The 23,662-nt window shown below is 41.5% G+C and overlaps 1 protein-coding gene across 1 annotated transcript in view; it reads left to right on the top strand.

Moving 5' to 3' along the window:
* Nucleotides 1-22,367, top strand: part of LOC132086189 (splicing regulatory glutamine/lysine-rich protein 1-like) — a 102,689-nt gene extending 80,322 nt beyond the window's left edge. The window contains 4 exon segments of the mRNA XM_059491666.1: nucleotides 18,707-18,793; nucleotides 19,434-19,493; nucleotides 19,495-19,564; nucleotides 20,953-22,367. Coding sequence (XP_059347649.1) covers nucleotides 18,707-18,793; nucleotides 19,434-19,493; nucleotides 19,495-19,564; nucleotides 20,953-21,105 — 370 coding nt within the window. The 3' untranslated portion in view covers nucleotides 21,106-22,367.
* Nucleotides 22,368-23,662: the final 1,295 nt, after the last annotated feature.

Below are 23,662 nucleotides of genomic sequence, written 5' to 3'. Positions count from 1 at the left end.
GCCACCTCTGCACATTTTACCTTCTCCTCCTTTTCTGATGATAGTCTGAAATTTTAACTTTTGAGCCAGTTCATGATGACTTCCAAGGTCCCTGGGTGATTGGGGTTTCCTATTCAAGCTCATTGTGTGATCAAAGGAATCCACTTACTCCAGGTAGTATCAGTGGCATGATGTGTTGCAGGGACTTTCCCTTTGAGCATCCAGCCTAGCACTGGCAGTCAGGGTGCCAGGAGGAGCTGTGCTTCAGTGTCAATAACTTCTGAAGCAGCTCCAATCCCTTTATAAGCTGCCAGTATCACTTTTTCAGTTGAGGTGTAACAGGCCTTGGATCCTTTGTGTCCTTGACTCCAGAACCCTAGGAGTCATCCTTAAATCTTCTTGGGTACTTTTTGATAGAGGCTTCAGGAAAGACCAATCTCCCCAGATGCAGTGTAGAGCACATTTTTCACATCTTGTCCTGTCCTGACTGGCCCAAGGGCTACTGCATGAACAATCTTCTGTTTAATTTGTTCAAAAGCTTCTTGTTGTTCAGCACCCAACTTATCAGAAGGTAGAGAGGACTTACAGTCTGACCATATTCTGAAATATGCATCCTCCAAAAACCCACAGTGACTAGGAAAGCTTGTGTTTCCTTCTTGCTGGTTGGTGGGAACATAGCTGCTATTTTGTTGACCACATCCATTGTAGTCTGATGATGTCCATCTTACCAATTTATTCCTTAAAACTGAATTTCCTGAGCAGGTCCCTTGGCCTTACTCTACTTTATGGCAAAACTGGACTTCAGCAGAATCTGGAATATCTTGTCCCCTTTCTCAAAAACTTCTTCTGCTGTGTTGCCCCACATGATGATATCAATGTGTTACAAGTGTTCTGGAGTCTCACCCTTTTCCAGTGCAGTCTGTATCAGTCCATGGCAAATGGAAGGGCTGTGTTTCCACCCCTAGGGCAATTGATTTCCGGTGTACTGGACACCCTTCCAGGTAAATGCAAACTGTGGCCTGCACTCTGCTGCCAGAATAATGGAGAGAAGCACATTAGTAATGTTGATGGTGGCACCACTTTGCTGCCTTGGACTCCAGTTTAGACTGAAGTTCCAGTATGCCCGGCACAGCATCACTCAGCGGTGGTGTGACTTCGTTCAGGCCACAATAGTGTGTCAGTCTTCACTCTCCACTGGACTTATGCACTGGCCATAGAGGACTATTAAAGGGTGAGTGAGTCTTGCTGACAACTCCCTGGGTCTCCAGTTCACAAATCATCTCACAGACAGGGGCCATGGAGTCCCAGTTAGTGCGGTATTGCTGACAGTGCACTGTTGTGGTAGGGATCAGTACCTGTTTTTCTTCAACCCTCATCAGTTCCATAGCAGAAGGGTTCTATGAGAGACTAGGCAAGGTATTCAGCTGTTTAATTTCCACTGTCTCCACAGCATCTATCCCAAAATCATAGTGATGCCCTTTTGGGTCCTTGAAATACTCTCTCCTCAGGTAATCTGTGTGAAGGATGCATGGGGCCTCTGGACCAGTCACAATGGGGTATTTTTGCCATTTGCTCTGTGTCAAGCTCACTTTAGCTTCCAGTACAGTCAGCTGTTGGGATCCCCCTGTCACCCTAGAAATAGAGATGGATTCTGCCCTTAAATATTTTGATGGCATCAGGGTACACTGTGCACCAATGTCAACTAATGCCTTATACTCCTGTGGGTCTGATGTGCCAGGCCATTGGATGTTCACAGTCTAATAGATCCGATTGTCCCTTTCCTCCACCTGGCTGGAGGCAAGGCCCCTCTAGTTCTGGTCATAGTACTCATTGCTCACTTATGGCAAAGATGACTTGGAGGTCCCTTCAAGAGTATCAGAAGTAACATCATCCCTTCTATTCTGTCTGAGGACTTGCTCACTGGAAACTAGAGCAACATTTATCCTTAAAGAATTTCCTGCAGTGGTTGTCCTTCCTCTCAACTCACGTACATGTGTTGCTAGGACAGAGGTGGGTTTTCCATCCCATTTCCTCATGTCCTCTCCATGGGCACACAGATAAAACCACAGGTTACCTTGTGGTGTGTACCCTCTCTCTCAAGCAGGGAGGTGCTTGCTCCCAATAGCAGACTCTGGTCCATACTGGTGGGGCATGGGACATTTCCTCTCTAGCTGTCTCGAGTCTTTCAAATTTGTCTGCTATCTTGGACAGTCTTTCCACAGCTGAGGTACCACAACCACATGAACAGACCAAGCAACATTGTGACCAGTGGCTCCATATCTAATATAACAAATGCTTGTGGATGCCCCGCTTGACTCCCTACACAAAATCACAGACTTGTTAGGGTTAGAAGGGATCTCTGGAGATTATGTAGTCCAACCCTTCTGCCAAAGCAGGTTGTATTGGATCTGACTGAGATAGAGTTCCTTTTTCCTTAGCAGCCCTCACAGTGATGTGCTTAGCATTGGTAGCTGGAAGTGTATTGATAACACACCAGTGTTTTGGCTACTGCTGAGAAGCACTGTCCCTCTAACATTCCTTCCCCCCATCAAGGGGCTGGGAGCAGGCAAGATCCTGGGAGGGGACACAACCAGGCCAGCTGACCCAAATTAACCAAAGGGATATTACATACCATATGATGTCAGCTCAGATATAAAAGCTAAGGGAGAGAGGAGGAACAGGGGGGATTCGTTATTCTACATTTCCCTTCCAGAGCAACCACTACACATGCTGAAGCCCTGCTTCCCAGGAAGTGTCTGAACATCACTCGCTGATGAGAAGTAGAGATTAACTTTCCCCTTTGCCTATGCATGCACAAACTTTTGCTTGTTTTTTTTCCTTTGCTTTAGTAAACTGCCTTATCTTAACTTACTAGTTGTTTTCCATCTTATTCTCTCCCCTGTTCCACTGGGGAGTGATAGAGCAGCTTAATGGACACCTGACACCCGGCCAAGGTCAAACCACTACAGTCCTTTCAGCGCCCAAATATGGGATAAGATAAAGGCAGTTATACATATATATATTGCATGCTATAGTAAATGGTAAATAGCAGTTTTCAAGTAGTAAGCTCCTATGCGGGACATGGTGTTTGTCAGCTGTGCTGCTTATCACTCTGTTTTGCTGAGTTTGGGAACATGTTAAGACAAACAATGATGAGTGAATACAGCTCCTTCTCCCTGCCCAGGGTGGACGTGAATGATTTTGTACTGCAGACTTTCATGGTCTTTGCTCATCCTTATGTAAGCTGTTTAATACTATTAATAATATTAGCTAATACTGTTGGTTCACTATGGAATTCATACAATCTGTCATCATCCTGGTATAAGAGAAAACAACCCTTATGTGAAGAGTTATTGAAAATCTGCCCTGTGGAACAATTTGGTTAGGTTCCTAGGGTAGTTATCACCTCCCATTGCCTGGGACTTTACACCCAAACAGGTAAACAACCCTAGTAAACTGACCTGTCAACTGATAGAAGGGTGCCTTGTTTACCCCCATGAAAACCAGCAGCTTCTTGCCCTGTACTAGAGCCTGGCCTGTGCCAACTGAGCCACTGCTCAATACTCTCACAGGACTATAGTTGACACAGGAATCCAAACTGCATTTGAGGACACTATGGCTGAGACAGGGACTCGAACTACAGCAACTACAGTAATTGCCCCTGTAGTGAAAACAAAAAAATGGACAAGGCAAGTTGCAGGCCCATACTACCAATTAGTAAGGGAGGAAGAAGAAGAGGAAGTAACAGTAGGAAAGGAGGGATTAGATCAAGAGGCAGGCCCTTCAACAAATAAATTGAAAGGAGTGAGGCAAATCAAATGGGAAACTGAAGTTACTTGGTATTGCAGCCTGAATTGCTGCTAGTTAAGTCCAGGGTAAAGAAGTAAAAAGGCCTTTGCATAATATTCACAGATGTTTAATTCAGCCGCACAGTGAGATGTTCCGAGTTCCCAAAGCCTACACGTGTATATGGTCTAGGTTACTCAATCCCCAGGGGGTAGGGGGTGAACCTGGTCTCGGGGCAGTACAAAGATGAGGGCCAATCAGGGAATAGGGAGAGAGTGGCTCAGGGACATAGGAACAGGGAAAGGAGCCAGTGGGGCTGAACAGCTTTGAGGGAAGCGTCTTGTGTCCCTCCAACCCAGGGGATGCCCCCCAGGGTCTCCACAACTTGGTCCCTGGCCTCATCAGAACTTTGAGACTTGTAAAAAAATTACAGTTGCCAGCAAGGTGAGCAGATTTCTGCCTGGCTGCTTTTGTGCTGAGATAATGGGGCCAACAGTCAGTAGTTAGAAGGTCATGAAGCCCAATAGCTGAGATGCCTTCCTAAGGATCAGAAAACTGAAAGAGGAACTGGAAAGGAAGGAGCAATTTGCAGACTCTGGAAATGGCTTGTCTCAAGCATGAGGGCAAGATATCCATTTAAGGAAGATCTTGTGAGCTCCCCAGACAAGTTGACCACTACAGACAAAGGTATCCAGTACTTAAGAGAAGTAGCAGTGCTGGAAATCATCTCTAGTGATCTAAAAAGTGGCAGAGTCCCTAAAGATCCAGAGGATGTCCCTTGCACAATGTCCATGTGGAGGAAGGTGGTTCAAAGCACCCCTGCATCATATTCCAGCAGCTTGGTATCATTATATTATCCACAAATGGATACACCAGCTGTAGAGATGGCATCTTCCTGGCTCTGAAATGTAGAAGAAACACTGGATACTTCCTCATCCCTACATGTCGGTTTCTCGGCTGTTTAAATGACCTGGAAAGGCCCGGGGTGGCCTTGGACAGCCCGCGCTTCAAAGGACGAGAAGAGGCTTCAGGTTTTTTCTCAGTCTCGGTGTTTATTAGTTGTTTATCTAAAAGATTTTCCCTCAGCCCAACAGAGGTCTGCACAGCAAGCCAGCCATGAGCACACTGAGAGCCCCCGGGGCGGTCACCTATCTTTATACTCAAAATTGCGTATACAATATTTATCAATTTTCCCCAATACCTTTTACCCTTATTAACCAGTGCACTTTTAGTAATAACCAATCCCAAAGTGCCAACATCACCACAGAAGATGGAGGCCAAGAAGAAGAAGAACAGGACACGCCCCAATTCCTCCATCTTACTTCTTTAGACCCCCCTGTACAGAAATCTTAAACCCTGTGTCTTACACTCTAATTAACTTATCCCTTCACCATTTACCCCAGTGAAATCCTCCCATCCTCATACAGGTGTCGTCTCCCGTGTAGGATCAAAGTCCAGCCACCAGACACTTCTGGCAACATTCCAGGACTCCCAAGCCCCCCCAAGGGTGGTCTCGGTCACTCTGCATATCAGTCCTGAGGTGCTGAGATCCCACACCTACAAGCCATCACCCCAGCTTGTAGGGGCAGCTCAAGAGATTGGTCCTCTCCTGCTCTGGTCAGAGGGAAGTCCCAAGCTCAAGCGATGTGGCGAACTCTGGTTCTTTCTGTGTGACCAGAGAGAGAGCATGAGGAAGTGGGATGGTGAGCCCACCTTTGAGCTGGAAGGACATGTCTGTGAACAGGGAGGGAAGAGAGCTTTTAAGAAAGGGTCATCCAAATTGACTCCATGTCATTACTGCAGAGACACAAGAAAGCAATCAGCAATCTCCCAGACATAAAAGAACTGAAATCACTTCCATTAACCCTGGTGAGGACACTTCTGATCTGGCATCCCAAAGGTCAGACAGTGAATACTCTGACCAGGAACAGAGGGTCCCTGCCTTCAGCCAGGAGGAGGAAAGGGATGACCGGGTATACTGTACTGTGTGTATTTAATGGCCTGGCACATCAGATCCCCAGAAGTATAAAGCTTGAGTAGATACCGGTGCACAGTGCACACTGATGCTATCAAGGCAGAACAGTGTAGAATCCATCTGCATCTCTGGAGTGACAGGGAGAGGCCAGGAGTTGTCTGCATTAGAGGCTGAGGTGAGTTTAATGGGACAAATGGGAAAAGCATACCATTGTGACTGGCCCAGAGGCTCCTTGTATCTTTGGCATTGACTACCTCAGGAGAAGGTACTTCAAGGATCCAAAGAGTATAAATGGGCTTTTGGTATAGCTGTGAATACAGAAAAATCAAACAGTTATCCACCCTGCCTGACCTCTCTGAAGATCTCTTCATCATGGGATTGCTGCAGGTTGAAGATGAGCAAATACCAATTGCTACCAGGACAGTGCATCGACGGCAATATTGCACCAACCGAGACTCTTAAACTCTCACCCAGAGCCAAGGAGTGATCAGCAGGACCCACTCACCCATTAACAGCCCCATCTGGCCAGTGTGAAAGTTTAATGTGGAATGGAGGCTGATAGTGGAATATTGTGGCCTCAATGAAGTCACACCACCTCTGAGTGCTGCCGTTCCAGACATGTTTGAACTTCAATATGATCTGGAATCAAAAGCAGCCAGATGGTGCCACAACTGATATCACTGATGCATTTTTCTCAATCCCTTTGGCAGCAGAGTGCAGGCCACAGTTTGCTTTCACTTGGAGGGGAATCCAATACACCTGGAACCAACTGCCCCAGGGGTGGAAACACAGCCCCACAATCTCCTGTGAATTGATATAGACTGCACTGGAACACAGTGTCACCTAGAGCAGGTTACACAGAAATGTGTCCAGGTGAGTTTTGAATGTCTCCTGAGAGGGAGAATCCACAACCTCCCTGGGCAACCTGTTCCAGTACTCTGTCACCCACAACATAAAGAAGTTCTTCCTCATGTTGAGATGGAACTATTTGTGTTTTAGTTTATGGCCATTGCTCCTGGTTCTGTCACTGGGCACCACTGAAAAGACTCTGGCACCATTTTCTTGGCACCTACCTTTGAGATATTTATATGTAGTGATGATATCCTCTCTGAGCCTTCTCTAGACTAAAGAGGCCCATCTCCCACAGTGTTTCCACACAAGAGAGATGCTCCAGACCCCCCCATCATCTTAGTGTCCCTCCACTGAACCGTCTCCAGTAACTCTTTGTCTTTCTTGTACTGAGGAGCCCAGAACTGGACACACAACTCCAGATGTGGCCTCAGTAAGGCCAAATAGAGGGGGAGGATCACCTCCCTCAACCTGCTGATCACACTCTTCCCAATGCACCCCAGCATATCATTGGTCCTCCTGGCCTCAAGGGTACACTGCTGGCTCATGGTCAACTTGTCATGCACCAAGACTTCCAGGTCCTTCTCCACAGAGCTGCTCTCTAGTAGGTCAGCCCCAGCCTATACTGGTCCTTGGGGTTATTCCTCCCCAGGTGCAGGACCCTACACTTACTCTTGTTGAACCTCATTAGGTTTCTGTCTGCCCAACTCTCCAGCCTGTCAAGGTCCTGATGAATGGCAACACAGCCTTCAGGTGTGTTAGCGTTCAAAAACACATAATCACGGGGGATTGTATGCGGTGTTTTTTATTAAGAGCTCTGGGAATTGGGGTATATTCAATCCAAATCTGACTCCGACCATACATCCGAAATGATCATGTTTTATACTCTATCGTTACATAACTTTCATGTTAATTATTAAACTTCTATTGTTCAATTGTATACATAAATTTAGTCCCTCTCTGAATTTCCAACATAGTTTCTCACTATTCTTCTTATGGTTATATAATAATTACATTTAATTACTAAACAATCATCACATCTAACAATTATATAATTTATCATACTGCTTACGCAGGTGCAGTTGATCTGGGAAAGCACAAAGCCTAACATTTTAGATTCTATCTTTAACTTTTTCCAGGGTTCCACTATCATTCTCCTCCCTTTGAAAGCATTTTCACTTCACTATAGGTGTAAATGTTTTCACTTGATACAGTCCTTTATTCCTCAGTTCGTACTTGGTTCTTCAAATCCAGGGTTGATGTAAATGTTGGTGTGGATGCTGTTACAAACTGGAGAACCAGAAGATGGTGGGTGTGGATCTCGTGTTAGTGCCTTTATTATCCTCTGGTTCCAGGATGTTTTCTTCTGTATCTCTCCCTTTAAGATGCTGTAAACTAACCAAATTGCTAAGAATACAATTAGTAAGATTATCACACTCTCAATGATAAATTTAATCCATGAACTCACATTCCACCCTAATCCTTTAAAGATTTTTCCTAACCAGCTTGTAGCCAAATCCTTTTGCTCTTCTTGTGCTTCATGATCTATTTGTTTCAACTGATTGATGTCATATTCTACATCTGCAGTTACATTTGGGATATGAACGCAGCAATGATCAACTTGTCCCTTTAAAAATCCACATACTCCATGCTCTTTCAGGAGTAACATATCCAGGGCCAATTGATTTTGTAAAGTCATTTTTGTGGTGGCTTGTAATTGTATATTTAATTCTTTAAATCCTTCCCAGGTGACTCTTGCCAGTCTACCTACCTGACCTGTAAGTTTGTACAGCATCTCTCTGCTCTTGTAGTTTGCTATAGGACCAAGCAATGACTCTAGGGCCCATCCAAATTTCACTCCACTAGAGGGTTCTTGCCAAGTGTCATCTGGATTTTCATTGTCTAGAACTTCTCGTCTTGCTCTTATCTGCAGAAGGTCATGTTTTCCATTAAATGGGGACTTTTTCCAAATTGGACATAAGGTTGGGAGGCCTAAAGTAATCTCCTTTACTTTCCCGTCTATAGGCAGATGTGTTGTCCAGGTACCATCACTTGCTGCCCATACAAATTGTCCTGGACCTCGGATTGTAATCCTGGTACACCCTATAATTACTTTATAATTCACTCTGCCTTGTTTATGTTTGATCCCTCTGCAAGCACAACCAATTTGTAGGGCTATTGCCAGGGGTGGCATCTGTTTTATCTCTTCATCATCTGAAGTGCAGTCGTAAGTTTTATTACATGCCCACCAACTTACTTTGTCTGCCCTCGTTCTGCTACTAGTGTCAGTGTTGTTATTGCTGGATCTGTTTCATTCTCGGGGCTTTCCCACTTAATACACCAAGGGGTGTTTGCCATATATTGGAATCTTTGAAGAATACTCACAGACCACGCACTGTCCCAAGGTTCTATCTGATCTTTCTTATCCTTGACCTCACATTCCCATACCAGAGTGGTTTCTGTAACTTGCCTCGATTCAGGTACCAGTTTACATGTAATTGTTTTGTTCTTTTGTATTTCAGGTAGTTTTGATGTTATGATTCCCCAATTTACTGGGTCTCCTGCTGCCTTTGGTATTGGCAGACAGGCAGTTATTCGGCTGGTGTTTTGCATTTTGGCAAAATCTTTGACTAATCCGATCATTACATTCTCAGCCCGAACTGCATTAGAAACCTTTATCACCTGTGTTTCCGTTTGTACCTCTCTCTTCATTCTAGAATGAAGAGTGGTTAGTTGATCATTTTGCATTCCACATCCCAAAGATATTAATAACCATAACGTTAGCACAATTACTGATAGCATTCTGAAAGCAATTAAACACGTCTTATCTGCAGCCTTTGTTCATTCCAGAGTTTATACAGTCTGTGATCCAGGATGGACTTTCTTCACTCGGGTAAGTGGATCCAGGGTTCCACGCCGGCTACTTTGACTGCTGTAAAGGTGGTCAGTAGTACCTGATGGGGTCCACTCCACTTTTCTTTCAGTGGTTCCTCATTCCAATTCTTGATGTACACCTCGTCTCCTGGATGTATGTTATGGACTGGGTTCTCGAGAGTCAGTGGTCTATTCCACACGAGGATACTCCGGAGCCGAGCTAAAGTTTTCCCAAGAGACAGAACATAATTATACACTTCCTGCTTTCCTGTGACATGTACATTAGGGTTAGGCTCAGGAGATTCATATGGTTTCCCATACAATATCTCATAAGGACTGACTGACATCCCACTCCTAGGCTTTATCCGAATCCTCAACAGTGCTATTGGCAAAGCCTGGGGCCACTGCAATTTGGCTTCTTGGCATATTTTACTGATTTGCCTTTTTAGTGTCTGATTCATCCTCTCTACCTGTCCACTTGACTGGGTTCTCCACGGTGTGTGGAGGTCCCAATTTATCCCCAGCAATCTACTTACCTCTCTTACTACTGTAGCTATCAAATGGGGTCCCCTATCTGATGATACCCCTAGGGGTACCCCAAACCTGGGAATAATCTCCTGTAGTAACCACTTAACTGTTTCCTTTGCTTGGTTCGTGCGACAGGGAAGGGCTTCTGGCCACCCAGAGAATGTGTCAACCCCCACTAACAGGTATTTGTATCCTCGAGTTCTTGGTAGCTCTACAAAATCTACCTGCCAATAGTCTCCTGGCTCTATTCCTATCCGAATTCTTCCTAACTGTGCCTGTCACCTGACCACTGGGTTGTTTTTCAAGCAGATATCACATTTTGACATTACTGATTTTGCCATTGTTAACATCCGTACTGAAATTAAACTCTGCTTTAGCAATTTTACCAATGCCTCTGCTCCCCAGTGACATTCGTTATGTTTAATTTGTAGAACTTCTCTCATTATAAAGGGGGGTACCACTATTTGTCCTTGTGCGGTTACATACCATCCCTCTGAATTCTTTTGTGCATTTAGCAAACATGCCAGTCTCTCATCTTCTACTGAATATTTTGGTTTTGGAGGCAAATTGAATTGGGATACATTAAGCTTCAAAGGTATCAATGCCATTGTTGTTTGTACCTCTCGAGCAACCTGTCGGGCTGCCCAGTCTGCCTTTCGATTTCCCTCACAGATTTTGGAGTTTCCTGATTGGTGTGCTTTGCAGTGTATGATTGCCACTTGTTCAGGTTTTTGTACTGCCTTTATCAATTTCAGGACTGCATCCTGATGTTTAATGTGCATACCCCGAGAAGATAACAGTCCTCTTTCTTTCCACAGTGCTCCGTGTACATGCACCACTCCAAAAGCATATTTTGAGTCAGTCCAGATATTTACCTTTTTCCCTTCACTTAATTCTAATGCCTTGGTTAAAGCAACCAGTTCTGCCTTCTGGGCAGATGTATTTGGTGGTAATGCCTTTGTCTCCACTACTGTATTGACTGTTGTTACCGCATATCCAGCGTATCTGGTTCCGTTTTCCACGAAGCTGCTCCCATCTGTAAACAGCTCCCACTCCGGCTGCTCTAGTGGGACGTCTTTCAGGTCTTCTCTTGCTGAATAGGTGTACTCTATTACTTCTACACAGTCGTGTTCTAATGGGCCTTCTTCAGTTGTGGTACGTAGGAACAAAGCTGTTTTCAAATGGTTAGTTGTTTTTAATGTGACATCATCCTGCTCAGTCAGGACTACCTGGAATTTCATCATCCTGCTGGGAGATAGCCAATGGCCCCCCTTTTGTTCTAAGACAGTGGTTACCATGTGTGGTACATAGACATCTATATGCCTTCCCATAGTAAGTTTCCTGGCTTCTTGTATCAGGATCACAGTAGCTGCGACTGCCCGCAGACATGGGGGCCACCCGGCACTTATGTTGTCGAGTTGTTTGGAAAAGTAGCCCACCGGCCTTTTCTAGCTTCCCAGACGTTGGGTCAGGACTCCTAGTGCTAGGCGCAGCCTTTCATGTACAAACAGCTGAAAATCTTTAGACAGATCAGATAACCCTAGTGCTGGAGCAGTTGTCAGTGCTTCCTTTAATTTTAGGAAGGCTTCTTTCTGTGGTTTGCCCCAGGTGAATGGCTGCATCTTCTGAGCTTCATACAGGGTTTCGCAATCAGTCCATAGTCCATGATCCACAGGCGACACCATCCTGCCATCCCGAGGAAGACTCGCAGCTCATGTAAATTCTGGGGCTCTGGAATAGCACAAATAGCTTGGATACGGTTAGTACCTAGTTTTCGTTGCCCTTGTGAAATTTCACATCCCAGGTAAATCACAGTCTGTTGTGCGATTTGTGCCTTTCCTCTGGATACTTTATAGCCTCCCATTCCCAGTGAATTTAAAATCTCAATGGTTACCTTTATACAGGTTGCTCTTTCTTCTGTAGCTATTAGTATATCATCAACATACTGCAACAATAAGTATTGGTCTCTTGGTACTTGCCCATTTTCAGTCCAAATCTCCAGTTCCTTTGCCAGTTGGTTTCCAAATAGGGTGGGACTGTTCTTGTAGCCTTGTGGGAGTCGTGTCCAGGTGAGCTGGGTCTTTCTTCTGTTCCCTGGGTTTTCCCACTCAAAGGCAAACAGTTTCCTACTTTCTTTGTCAAGGGGGATGCAGAAAAAGGCATCTTTTAAATCAATTACAATAAACCATTTATATATCTCCTTTACGGATGTTAGCAATGTATAAGGATTTGTTACCACTGGATAAATGTCCTTTGTTATTTTATTTATTGCTCTCAAATCCTGCACTAATCTATATTCACCATTTGGCTTCTTTACTGGAAATATTGATGTATTAAATTCTGATTCACATTCTTCTAAAATTTGGTATTTCAAGAATTTCTCAATAATCTTTACTATTCCTTGCCATGCTTCTGGTTTTATGGGATATTGTTTGACTTGTACAGCCCTTGCCCCTTCTTTTAACTCTACATGCACTGGTTGTGCCAATTTAGATTTCCCTGGTATATCTGTCTCCCATACAGAGGGAATCACTGCATCTTCTACCTCCCTAGGGATAGAGGGAACAGGTTTTTCTTTGATCATTAATATCTGTCCCATCTTTGATTAAAGTATTTTCATTATAAGCTCTCCATTTTCAAAGGTTATTACCGCATCAAGTTTTGCTAGCAAATCTCTCCCTAAAAGCGGAATTGGACACTCAGGTACATATAAAAATTCGTGTGTTATAACTTTGTTTCCAAAACACAAATCTAGGGGTTGCAGGAAAGGCCGTTTTTCCTCTTTCCCTGTAGCACCAACTATTGTCGTTTCCTTGTCCCCAATTTTTCCTTGCAAATCATTCAATACAGAAAAAGTAGCTCCCGTATCTATTAGAAATCTGACCTCTTTGTGCCCTAACTGTATATTTACAACAGGTTCCTTAACTTGTTCTCCCGGTTCTACATCTAGTCAGCTGGTATACTCCCCCAGGACCATCTCCTTAGTAGCCTGCTGGAACTGATTGCCCTGGTCAAACTGGTTATTCAAACTTGGGCAATTTCGCTTCCAATGTCCCTCCTGCTTACAATATGCACACTGATTCAGGCTTAACCCTTGGGTAACTGGTCTCCTACCCCGACCATTCCTGTTACGCCCCCTGAAATTTGGGTTCCCTCTCCCCTGTATTACTGCCAAAAGATTCTGCTGTTGCCTTTTACTAGCTTCTTTTTCCCGATTGTTGTATACCTTCCAAGCGACCTCGAGTAACTTATCCAAATTCCTTAATTCTTCCCCTTCTAATTTTTGCAATTTTCTACAAATGTCATCCTGTGATTGACCCAAGAATATGAGAGCGAGCTGAACCTTTGCTTGCTCTGTATCCATTTGAAGGTCTGTATATTTCCTTGCTACCTCCTTAAGCCTCTCCAAAAACGCAGTGGGAGATTCCTTCTTTTCCTGTCGAACCTCATATAGTTTGGACCAATTTATAGTTTTGGGCACAGCATTCTGAACTCCTATTTGGATCCACTCTTGATATTTCCGTAATCTCCTCATATCGCGCAATAAATTAGGGTCTCAATTTGGATCCTCAATTGGGAAATTCACATCTAAATTCCCTGTTACCAGCCCACTTCTAATATCTTCTCTTGCCCTCTCTTTGGCTGCCTTAAGTACCATTTCTTTTTCAGTAGAATCCATCAGAGTATCTAATATTACTTGTATGTCATCCCAGTCAGGATTTTCAGTTTTCATAACCATTTTTACTATGCGTGCCACTTTATCAGGATTTTCTCTATAAGTTCCGGCTGTTTCCAAATGACTAAGTCTGCCGGGGAAAAAGGCACTTTTACAAAAAGTGGCCCTTCCACTCCGACACCTTGTCGTAAGGGGGCAATCACAGTCTGTTTTTGTTTCCTTATGCCATCTCTATGCACAACTGGAGCAAGCTTTGCCTGACCCCAGGTTCTATGGGCTATTGGGGTCACTGATTCATTACCATTGCTATCTTTTTCACTCGCATACCTCTTTCCCCTTTCTATCACAGTTAGGTTTTGCTCATCTTCTGAGGAAGAGGGATCGGGTGATGATGGGAGAGGAGGATAAAGAGGGAAAGGTGTACTAGACGAGACAGGTTCAGGGGTAGGTGGGTGAGGAGCAGGTAGTGGGATAGGGACAGATGAAACAGGTGGGATAGGGTTAGGTTCTCTTGTTCCTGTTGGAGCTACTTGTAAATCAATATCCGTATAATTTTCCCTACTCAAGCTTTCTCTTAAGGCCAAGTGTTCTAAACAACGTTCCTCACAAACCCCACACTTTGCAGATGTTGTAACCATTAATAATCCACATTGATCCTGCCATTCTGGCTTTCCCCGTAAGTAGAAAAACAGATCAACATATGGGACTTCATCCCATTTTCCTTCTTGTTTACAAAACGACATTAACTGTGAAATAGTGTTATATTGCAGAGTACCGTATTTTGGCCATTTTTCACCGTTCTCCAAGGCATATTCTGGCCACCATGAATTACAATAATCAATCAACTTAGTTTTACGTAATCCTTCCTCAAAGTTACCTTGTTTCCAATGTGCTAATAAGCACCCCAAAGGAGAATTTTGCGGGATAGGGGTGTTACTGCCCAAAATCCCTTTAAGTTTCTCCATTTCAAAAATACCACAAATGCCGAACCCGCAACGCTTTCGCGATTGTCTTACGAAAGGGCGCCTAGGCTTACACCAACAGGAATTCCTTTAGCCCAACCAAGCGTAGCTTTCGCTGCGTCTTATTGGCAGGCATCCAAACCAAAGTAAAAAGCACCTTACCTTTCTCCCGGGGACGTTTGTGAGCAGCGGAAGCGGTCGCGGCCGATGGGCTCCCCGAGAATCCCTTGGTGCCGGCTGGAGCGTGATCGAGTTGCGAACTCGCAAGGGTCCCATCTTTGGGTCGCCAAAATGTTAGCGTTCAAAAACACATAATCACGGGGAATTATATGCGGTGCTTTTTATTAAGAGCTCTGGGAATCGGGGTATATTCAACCCAAATCTGACTCCGACCATACATCCGAAATGATCATGTTTTATACTCTATCGTTACATAACTTTCATGTTAATTATTAAACTTCTATTGTTCAATTGTATACATAAATTTAGTCCCTCTCTGAATTTCCAACATAGTTTCTCACTATTCTTCTTATGGTTATATAATAATTACATTTAATTACTAAACAATCATCACATCTAACAATTATATAATTTATCATACTGCTTACGCAGGTGCAGTTGATCTGGGAAAGCACAAAGCCTAACATTTTAGATTCTATCTTTAACTTTTTCCAGGGTTCCACTATCAGGTGTATCAGCCACTCCCCTTAGTTTAGTATTATCAGCAAACTTACTGAGGGTACATTCTATCCCTTTGTCCAGGTTGCTGATAAGCAAGTTTTTTGTGTTTTTTACACACCCCACGCTCATATGATTTTGTTACCAGCTCAACCCCAGGTTTCCCATAGCAGTCTCAGACATCTGATTCCTTAATTTATTCATGGTGCAGTAACACACAAACAGCTCCAGCTGGTGCCTTCAAGGAGGGACCCTGAACAACTGAATCCCTGGGCTTTTATATCCTTCCAGTCTATCTGCACAATATTCTGGGGTCTTCCTCCTGAGTCCTCAGCTCCTGCTGTGTCTCTGAGTGTCCGATCACATGACTGGTGCTACAGGTCCCTGTGCCCTTTGTTGTGCAAAAGGTCAGTGCCAGTTCACAGCCTCTTCCTGGGGCTCACGCTATTTCCCACCACCCAGAGTTTAATCTGCAGATCGCACTGCATCTGCACACTGAGCTACCTGCACAGAATGTATTACTCAACACTCACGAGAGTGGAGTAGAGGGGGTCTTATTTCACACTACCATCATTCTTCCAAGTACTACTAGTTGGAGACAGGTGTTGTGAAATGTCTCTGTCTCAGAGCTTCTGTCTTTCTCAGAATTCAAAAAATTCTAGCACCGCTAGACCTAATGTTGGTCTAAGGCAAATCTTGGAGTGATTTCTAGTGAACTTTAAATCAACAGGAAGTTGGCTCCTGCCATTACCCTGTGGAATTTTTCCTTTGAGACAAGAATGTTAGTTCTGTGTATGATTTAGAGTCACAAAATCAGTATCAAATTTTTCAAACAATTTTTCCTTAAATTTTGCTGTATTAGTGTTCCTTAAGAGTGTGAATAAAAACAGGCACACAAAAATCTTTTTACAGACAAATGTAGCATAGAGGTAGGAATGGTGTCATACACAGCTGTAGTTCTTCAACTTGAAATATGAAAAGCAGAAACTGAAAATTAGATTCAATGAATAAACAGTTTCTAGTTGAAACATAATTACTAGGGTGCTTACTTGGTTACTCACAGATATGTATGCAGGAAAACAAAATAAAGGGTATGTACTCATTGTAGACCAAGTGGGAACACTGTCAGAACAATATATTAATTTCCAATGTCCCCATTTGAAAAAAGGTGGTGATAAATGTAAGGATGTTCAAAATGAGGTGCATGTTAACCAGTGAACAGCTGATCAATGATTGTGGAGGTTCTTTCCATGATTTTGAGGCCACTTTATATCTTTGTTTACCAAAAATTTAATCAAACTTAAGAACTTGCTGAAAAAAAATAGTTATGAACTTTTGTCCTGTGCAGCATCAGGAGATCAAGCTAGATGATACTGTCAGAGTATGAATCCAAATAGTGATACTAGGTATATCTTAATTTATGCTTTTGTAATTTATCTAATAGCTGTTGTTTTCTTGGCCTTCCTAAATATTAAAGAAAATCAGTGGTGTCACAATCCGTCTGTATGAACGGGGTTCGTGATGGTTCGTGGATTGATCTCAGGGTGCAAAATGAACCGACACGGTACAAGGGGATTTGCAGTGATAATCAAAACAAATGCACCTTTATTGAATGATCACAGCAAAATGCGATAGAGAGATTAAGGGAGAGAAAAAGATAGAGAAAGAGAGAGAGAAAGAGAAAGAGGGAGATATAGCTACCAAACGTAGAGACGAAGTCCTTTGGTCCAGTCCAGTCGAGGATCCACCTGTTATGTCAGGGAGATCTCGAAATCTCTAGCTAACTCAGAGGTTTTTATTATGATAACTCTATTGGAAATTGTGAGGAGAGGGGGAACAGATACAATAAGGAATAGATGTAACAGATAGTCCATGTTCTCAGCAGTAAAGGAGAGCCATTGTTTTCTTGCTCTAGTGGTCACAACCTGCAGGCAAACATCTCGCTTTGGTCAGCTTGCCTCCCCCCACACACCTTCCCCGGGTTAGGGGTTTCAGTCCCAGTCCTTGGAAGGAGGAGAGGAGCCTTTTCACATAGGGGTTTCATGTCTCAGTCCTTGATGGAGAAGCTTCTTACATCTCAAGTTTGTCTGTCACAGTGGTTGCAAACAAATGAGAGGGGTCTTCTTCAGGGGACCACCCAGAACTCAAGAGAAGTCCAGTCAGGCCGAGAGGCAGGACAGCTTCCAAGGCTATTGTTGCAAAAAGGGCATGGTGCCCCCTTCTTTGGGCTCAGTGTAGCATACAGCAAACAACACCTGTGAACAATAGCTTAGCACTGTGCTCTCAGGTCTCGGGCCTGTGGCGTGTGAAACTTTCTCCTACAGAGAACACGGGGGGGGGGTCTTCTCTTCAGTTATCCCCAAATGATGATCGTGAGGCAGATGAGGGAAAATTCGGACAGACTCTCACAAGTGGGAATTGCAAAAGCTGGTATGCATAAGTGTAACTTTTGTCTTGTGTCTTAAAATGCCCTGACAATTAGTTTTTAACTTCCCTGTTGTCTTTGTTGGTTCTTCCTGTCTGCTTTTCCTGCCCTATGAAGAGGTGATAGGAAAGAGTCATCTTTGACAGATAGGTAGTATGTTTATGTTAAATGAAGCTTTTACTTGATCAATTTTTACTTTATTTTAACATGTGCCTCAGTATTTTTGCAACCAGTTATTTAATGTTCTGCTCTATTTGAGATCAGACTCCATAACAGCAACTTCATCAAATTTCATACATCTGTATAAAACAGCTGTTTTGTAAAATACTAAGAGCTCTTCAGTGTGTTATAGAATAATGCATAAATTTGCTGAGCATGGACTGCTAGGAAAACAATTGATATTAGCATTTTCATTTTGATTTTGACAACAGCTTGAGATTCATTTTGCACTGCTTGCTACTAAACCAATATGAATGCTAGCTTATGTATTCAAGAATTAAATATCAGTCATACTGAACTGGAATTCTAGTGATCTTAATCTTGCAATGTTAATTTTTGAAGTCTATATTGCTCAAGTTTATGCCTTTTGTCTTAATTTGTCTTTTCATTCAATTGTATTATTTTCCTGACTGAAGAAACTTAGTACAGGATTAGTGAATACAGTGTGTTTCCATTGTTATCACATATAAGTACAAGCATGTAAGGATAAGCATAAAACTAAAATCTGAAAGGAAGGACACAACTTTTTTTTCCTACTTCTCACTTCCTTTCTCTCCTTTCCCATCAAACTGAAACATATGATTTTTTTTGTTGTTGTTGTTTATATGGTTCATATACTATTGGTCATAGATAATGTTATATTCAGGAATATTTATTTAGTTCTGTCAGATCATTTTAAGAGCTTTCTGGTTTTATTCAGTTGCTGAGTTTATTATTTTTCTTCTTTGGTGATCTTGAATTTCTTGGTCCTCCAGAGAAAGACGTAAAAGGAAGAGTAGAAGTCTCTCCAAGTCTCCTAAAATGACCAAAAAGAAGTCTTCACAAACTCCTTCTCCAAGAAGGTTAGTTTGCTATAAACATAAAAGTTAATGAGCAGTAAAGGAGGAAAAAGTTGTAGTATTTTTTTAAAACTGAAATGCGATATAGAGATCACTGTTATGAAATAAGCTAACTCAATTTGTGTTTCTTCTGGCTTTTGGTTTTTTAGTTTGGAAAAAGCTCTTTAGTAATTTTCATTTCTAAGGAAAAGGTCTATTTTTCAATAAGCAGAACACTCAAAAGTGGATGCAGATAAATATATTGAAAACAATTTGGGAAGTATTTTCATTGATTTACTGCCTTTTCATTGGTTATCTCAGATAATTTCAATTGGTCAGTATGATTCAGTTCTAAGTTAAAACAGGCCAAAAAGCCCTATATGGATTTGATCTTTGGTATGCTTTCAACTGGAGAGTTTTTAATCTGTTAGCTCTTTGCAAATATCATGTATACTGAACATGTGCATCCTTTAGCTCTTTTCCCTTGTCTTTGTGAAGGAATTTTTATGTTTGTAAGTGACTGAACCTTTCTGAAAGAAAGCAAACCAGAATACCAACATTCATAGTTATTGTACAATTTACTGCACAGTACAGAGTATGCATTGGTAGTACATTTGTAGCTGTGGGATCAAATTCTGATTTGAGTAAAAATTTTCCTAAACAGAAACAAGAAGGAGAAAAAAATAGAAAGAGATAGAAATAATGAAAGAAAAGAAAGGGAACATTTCAAGAAAAAAAATTAGTAAAGTAAAAGAGGGAAAGGAGAAATTTGACAAAAGCACCACTACTTTGAAGGTAAGCTGTGTGACCAGGTGATAAACAGTGGAGTGCTACAAGTGGAACAATTATTGGAATTTCCTCCCTTCTTCATCTTTCTTTCTCTCACCCTTCTTTTCCCCACCCTTCTTTTCCCCCATTTTCTTTATCAAAGTATTGCCACTTGATTGAGCTTGTGTGAATAGGTTACTGAAGCACTTTGTTTTGATTTCTTTCTCTTTCTGTTCTGTGCCATATGTTAGGAGTTGACTGGCTGCCTATCTGTATGGGCAGGCATAAAGGAGATTGTATAACTAAGCAGCAGGGTTCAGGGTTAGTTTGCCTGTTGTGGTTTAACCCTGACCAACAACTAAGCACCACACAGTTGCTCTCACCCACTCCTCCTTGATGGGATGGGGGAGAAAATCAGAAGACTAAAAGGGAGACAACTTGTGGGTTGAGATTAAGGCAGTTTAATAGGAAAAGCAAATGCTGTTCACACAAGCAATGCAAAACAAGGAATTCATTCACTCCTTCTCATGGGCAAGTAGGTATTCAGCCATCTCCAGGAGATCAGGGTCCCATCACGTGTAGCAGTTACTTGGGAAGACAAACACCATTGCTCAGAATGCCCCCCCCTCCTTCCCCCATCTTTTAATTCCTATGAAGAAAATGAGCTCTATTAATGCCAAAACCAGCACAGGCTTTTGATCTGAAAAGATTTTTAATAAACTTCAATTCTGCAGTTCAGCCTCTCCCTGGTTGCTTTGGTCCTGGACTGCATATTTGACTCTGCAGGAATAAAACTGAAGATTTAAGAAAAGAGTAGTATGGGATTTTCCCCTTGCAAAATAGAAGGTGATGTGATTAAGAAAAGAAATATCTTCAAATGTTTAATTTATAATTTAAAACACAGCATGCTTCTAAAGAGTAATTTGTGGTACTCGGAATTATTCAACTGTTATAAAAGAGCTGATTTAGGTGACTCTGTACACATGCTTAAGTAATTGCCTTACCCAAGAACTCTCTTAAAATTAACCTGACAAAAAATATAAAAGAAAAATTGCAATTCTGTTTTAACATATGCTAAAGTCTTGATTTCAGGAGCTTTTTCTCATAGGTGCCATGATACTGCTTGTTCGGTATTACCCGAATATTGATCATAATGACAGATCACTTTATGGCAATGATTTATTGGGTGACAGGTTATTACGAATGCCTAACTTCATCCAATTACACAAACAAAAAAAGACTTTAAAAGAATGTTTTAATTTAAAAGTTTTTAAAACCCCTGATACCTCTATTCTGAAAATTGCTGAAACAAGGTGTGTAAAAATTCAAGCATTAAAAATATCAGTAATTGGTTGGAAGTCATATCTTGTAATGCTAAGACAATTTGTTTTTTTTAATAATTTTATCTTTGGTAGGATAAAGATCACACTGAAGAGGATCAGAATTCAGAAACTGACAAGGAAGTAGGCAATAGAGATACAGAAAGGATTGGTGAAGTCCAACTACAACAGAATGGGAACTATCAACCAAATGACGAAAACCATTCAATTAAAATGGAAGAGGTTTAAAGCAAAAAATGGACCACTGACTCAACTAAGGGATGAAATCTGAAACTTTTTATTTCCCAGAATAAGGAAGAAAATATCAACATAATCAACCTGAACATGGTGATAGTACTAGTAGCTCTTCCAATTCTAGTGACAGTTTTGTCTATTTCTTGCTGTAAAGCAAGAGAGCACAGACCAGTAGTTATACCCTGAAAAGGCAGATGACATCAGAACTATTCACGTCTGAAAATCCATGGGTCTCCATGATGGCTGTACTTACTTGTAAAATGATGTATGTTAAGTTTTGCCATTTTCTGTTACAAATAAGTAGAAACTGAAAGATGTAAACCTGTACTATCAAAAAAAAAGCTGAATATATGCATCGAAGATTGTTTAAAGTTCTGATTGTTCATGAATTTTGTATTGACTTGCTTTTCAGGTTAAAAATCTACAAAACCTTCAATGTGTACTGTTTGATGTGCTTCTAAATGGTGCATAAATGTACACATTTTCTTCTGTTATAAATGAAAATTATTTTTAAACATAAACACAGTTTTATGGTTCTTATGTTAAATGCCCACTGACTAGTTTGTTTTTCATTTGCTTACTTCTTGCGATTCTTGGATTTTATTTAAAACAATTTCTTACTGTTATGCTTAAAATAATTATTTCTTTTAAAGTACTTGAACAATGCATGATAATTTCTGTTCCAAAAAGGAACATGGCTATGTTATAGATAATAAGTTAGCTTACTGGCTTATTTTGGGGTTTTTTTGGTTTTTTGTTTATTTTTGTCCTTCCAGATGTAAGCACATTTATATGATATTATGATAACTTACAGCTTTGTTTTGAGTTGTACGGCAGTGTGTCTGTTCAGCTGCAAATAGTACTGGTGCCATTATGAAATATTTTTTTTCTTACTTGTTTAAAAAACTATGGGATCACACGCAGAAGCTTTAGTGCCTTCTTAAAAAGTAATGTGGTGTTTTCAAGAAATGTTTGTGCTATTACTTATTTTCATCTAAATCTTACATTATTTCTATTGCTATTTGCCACCACAATACTGTAGACAAGAAAGCAAGTAATTTCTCAGAAGGATTTTTTGATTCACTTGTTAAAGTACTAAAACTCCATTTTTTTTTTTAATTACTAGAAGAGATGTATAGGTGAAAGCAAAGATGCATTTTGGGTACCACTGCTGTACAAAAGCAGTAGCTGAATACAAAGCCTTTTCTGATCACCTGCATCAAAGACAGTCCTTTAGACATTTAATGCACATTTGGATGGCCTTAATTGTTACCTCTCCATCGTCATCTCTGATACCTGTTGGGTGATCAACAAGAAATCATATGCAAAGCTGAGGGGATAAATAATTTTGGAAAATGTTCTAATTTACACAGGAGTTATACAGTAGAGATTCTTTTTTTAATTCTTGAAAGTAAAAGCATGTAAGAAGAGAATGACAAACCAAATATTTTTGTCAACTAACACACTGAGTACTTGAGTACTTTGAGTATTGTGTCCAGTTCTGGGCCCCTCAGCTTAGGAAGGATGCTGAGACTCTTGAACACATCCAGAGGAGGGCAATGAGGCTGGTGAAGGGCTTGGAACACAAGCCCTATGAAGAACGGCTAAGGGAGCTGGGGTTGTTTAGCCTGTCAAAAAAGGAGGCTCAGGGGAGACCTTATCACACTCTACAAGTACATGAAAGGTGGCTGTAGTCAGGTGGAAGTCAGTCTCTTCTCCCAGGCAACCACTGACAGAACAAGAGGACACAGTCTTAAGCTGTGCCAAGGGAAGTTTAAGTTAGACATTAGAAAAAAATTCTTCACTGAAAGAGTGATTGCACACTGGAGTCATCTGCCCGGGGAGGTGGTGGAGTCACTATCCCTGGACATGTTAAAAAAAAGACAGGACATGGCACTCACTGCCATGGTTTTGTTGATGAGGAGCTGTTGGGTTAGGTCATAGGTTAGACTTGATGATCTCAAAGGTCTTTTCCAACCTAGTGCATTCTATGATTCTGTAACATGGCTTGTACCCTCTGAATTAATTTAATCAGTTTCATCATTGTGAGATTTCTTAAGAGTCATACCTTTAAAATTTATACCTAAAATCAAGTAGATTATTTTTACAACAACTTTATACAATCAAATTACTTGCCTTACTTCATGGGAAGTTATTTCCTTCAATTAAAACAAAATAATACCATATTGACTATTTGCTTTCAGTTTGTTTTCATTTTCCTTTGCATAAGTAATTCTTATCACAAAAATGAAAAAGAAAAACATATTACAGGGAATGTAAAATAACCCAGTTTGATTGTAAGATGGTAATCACTTTTTTAATAGGACTTCATGTTCTTGAGACTGTGTACATTTAAGACTACAGAAAATGCTTTACCATGTAAAGTATAGATACTCATTTTTGTGGTGTTTAAGCCACATGCTGTTGATTGGTAAGCAGCTTATTTTGATCAAAGAATGACAAATTTGTATGCTTATAGAAAGACTGTGAAGGACTGTGTCTTACAACAACTGTCTTATTTATGATGTGTAAGTAGCACAGAGCAAAGAAA

Source organism: Ammospiza nelsoni, chromosome W (genome assembly GCF_027579445.1).
Source record: "Ammospiza nelsoni isolate bAmmNel1 chromosome W, bAmmNel1.pri, whole genome shotgun sequence".
NCBI classification, from domain to species: Eukaryota; Metazoa; Chordata; class Aves; order Passeriformes; family Passerellidae; genus Ammospiza; species Ammospiza nelsoni.
The sequence above is the reverse complement of the archived record's forward strand: the minus strand, read 5'-3'. Positions and strand labels throughout refer to the sequence as shown.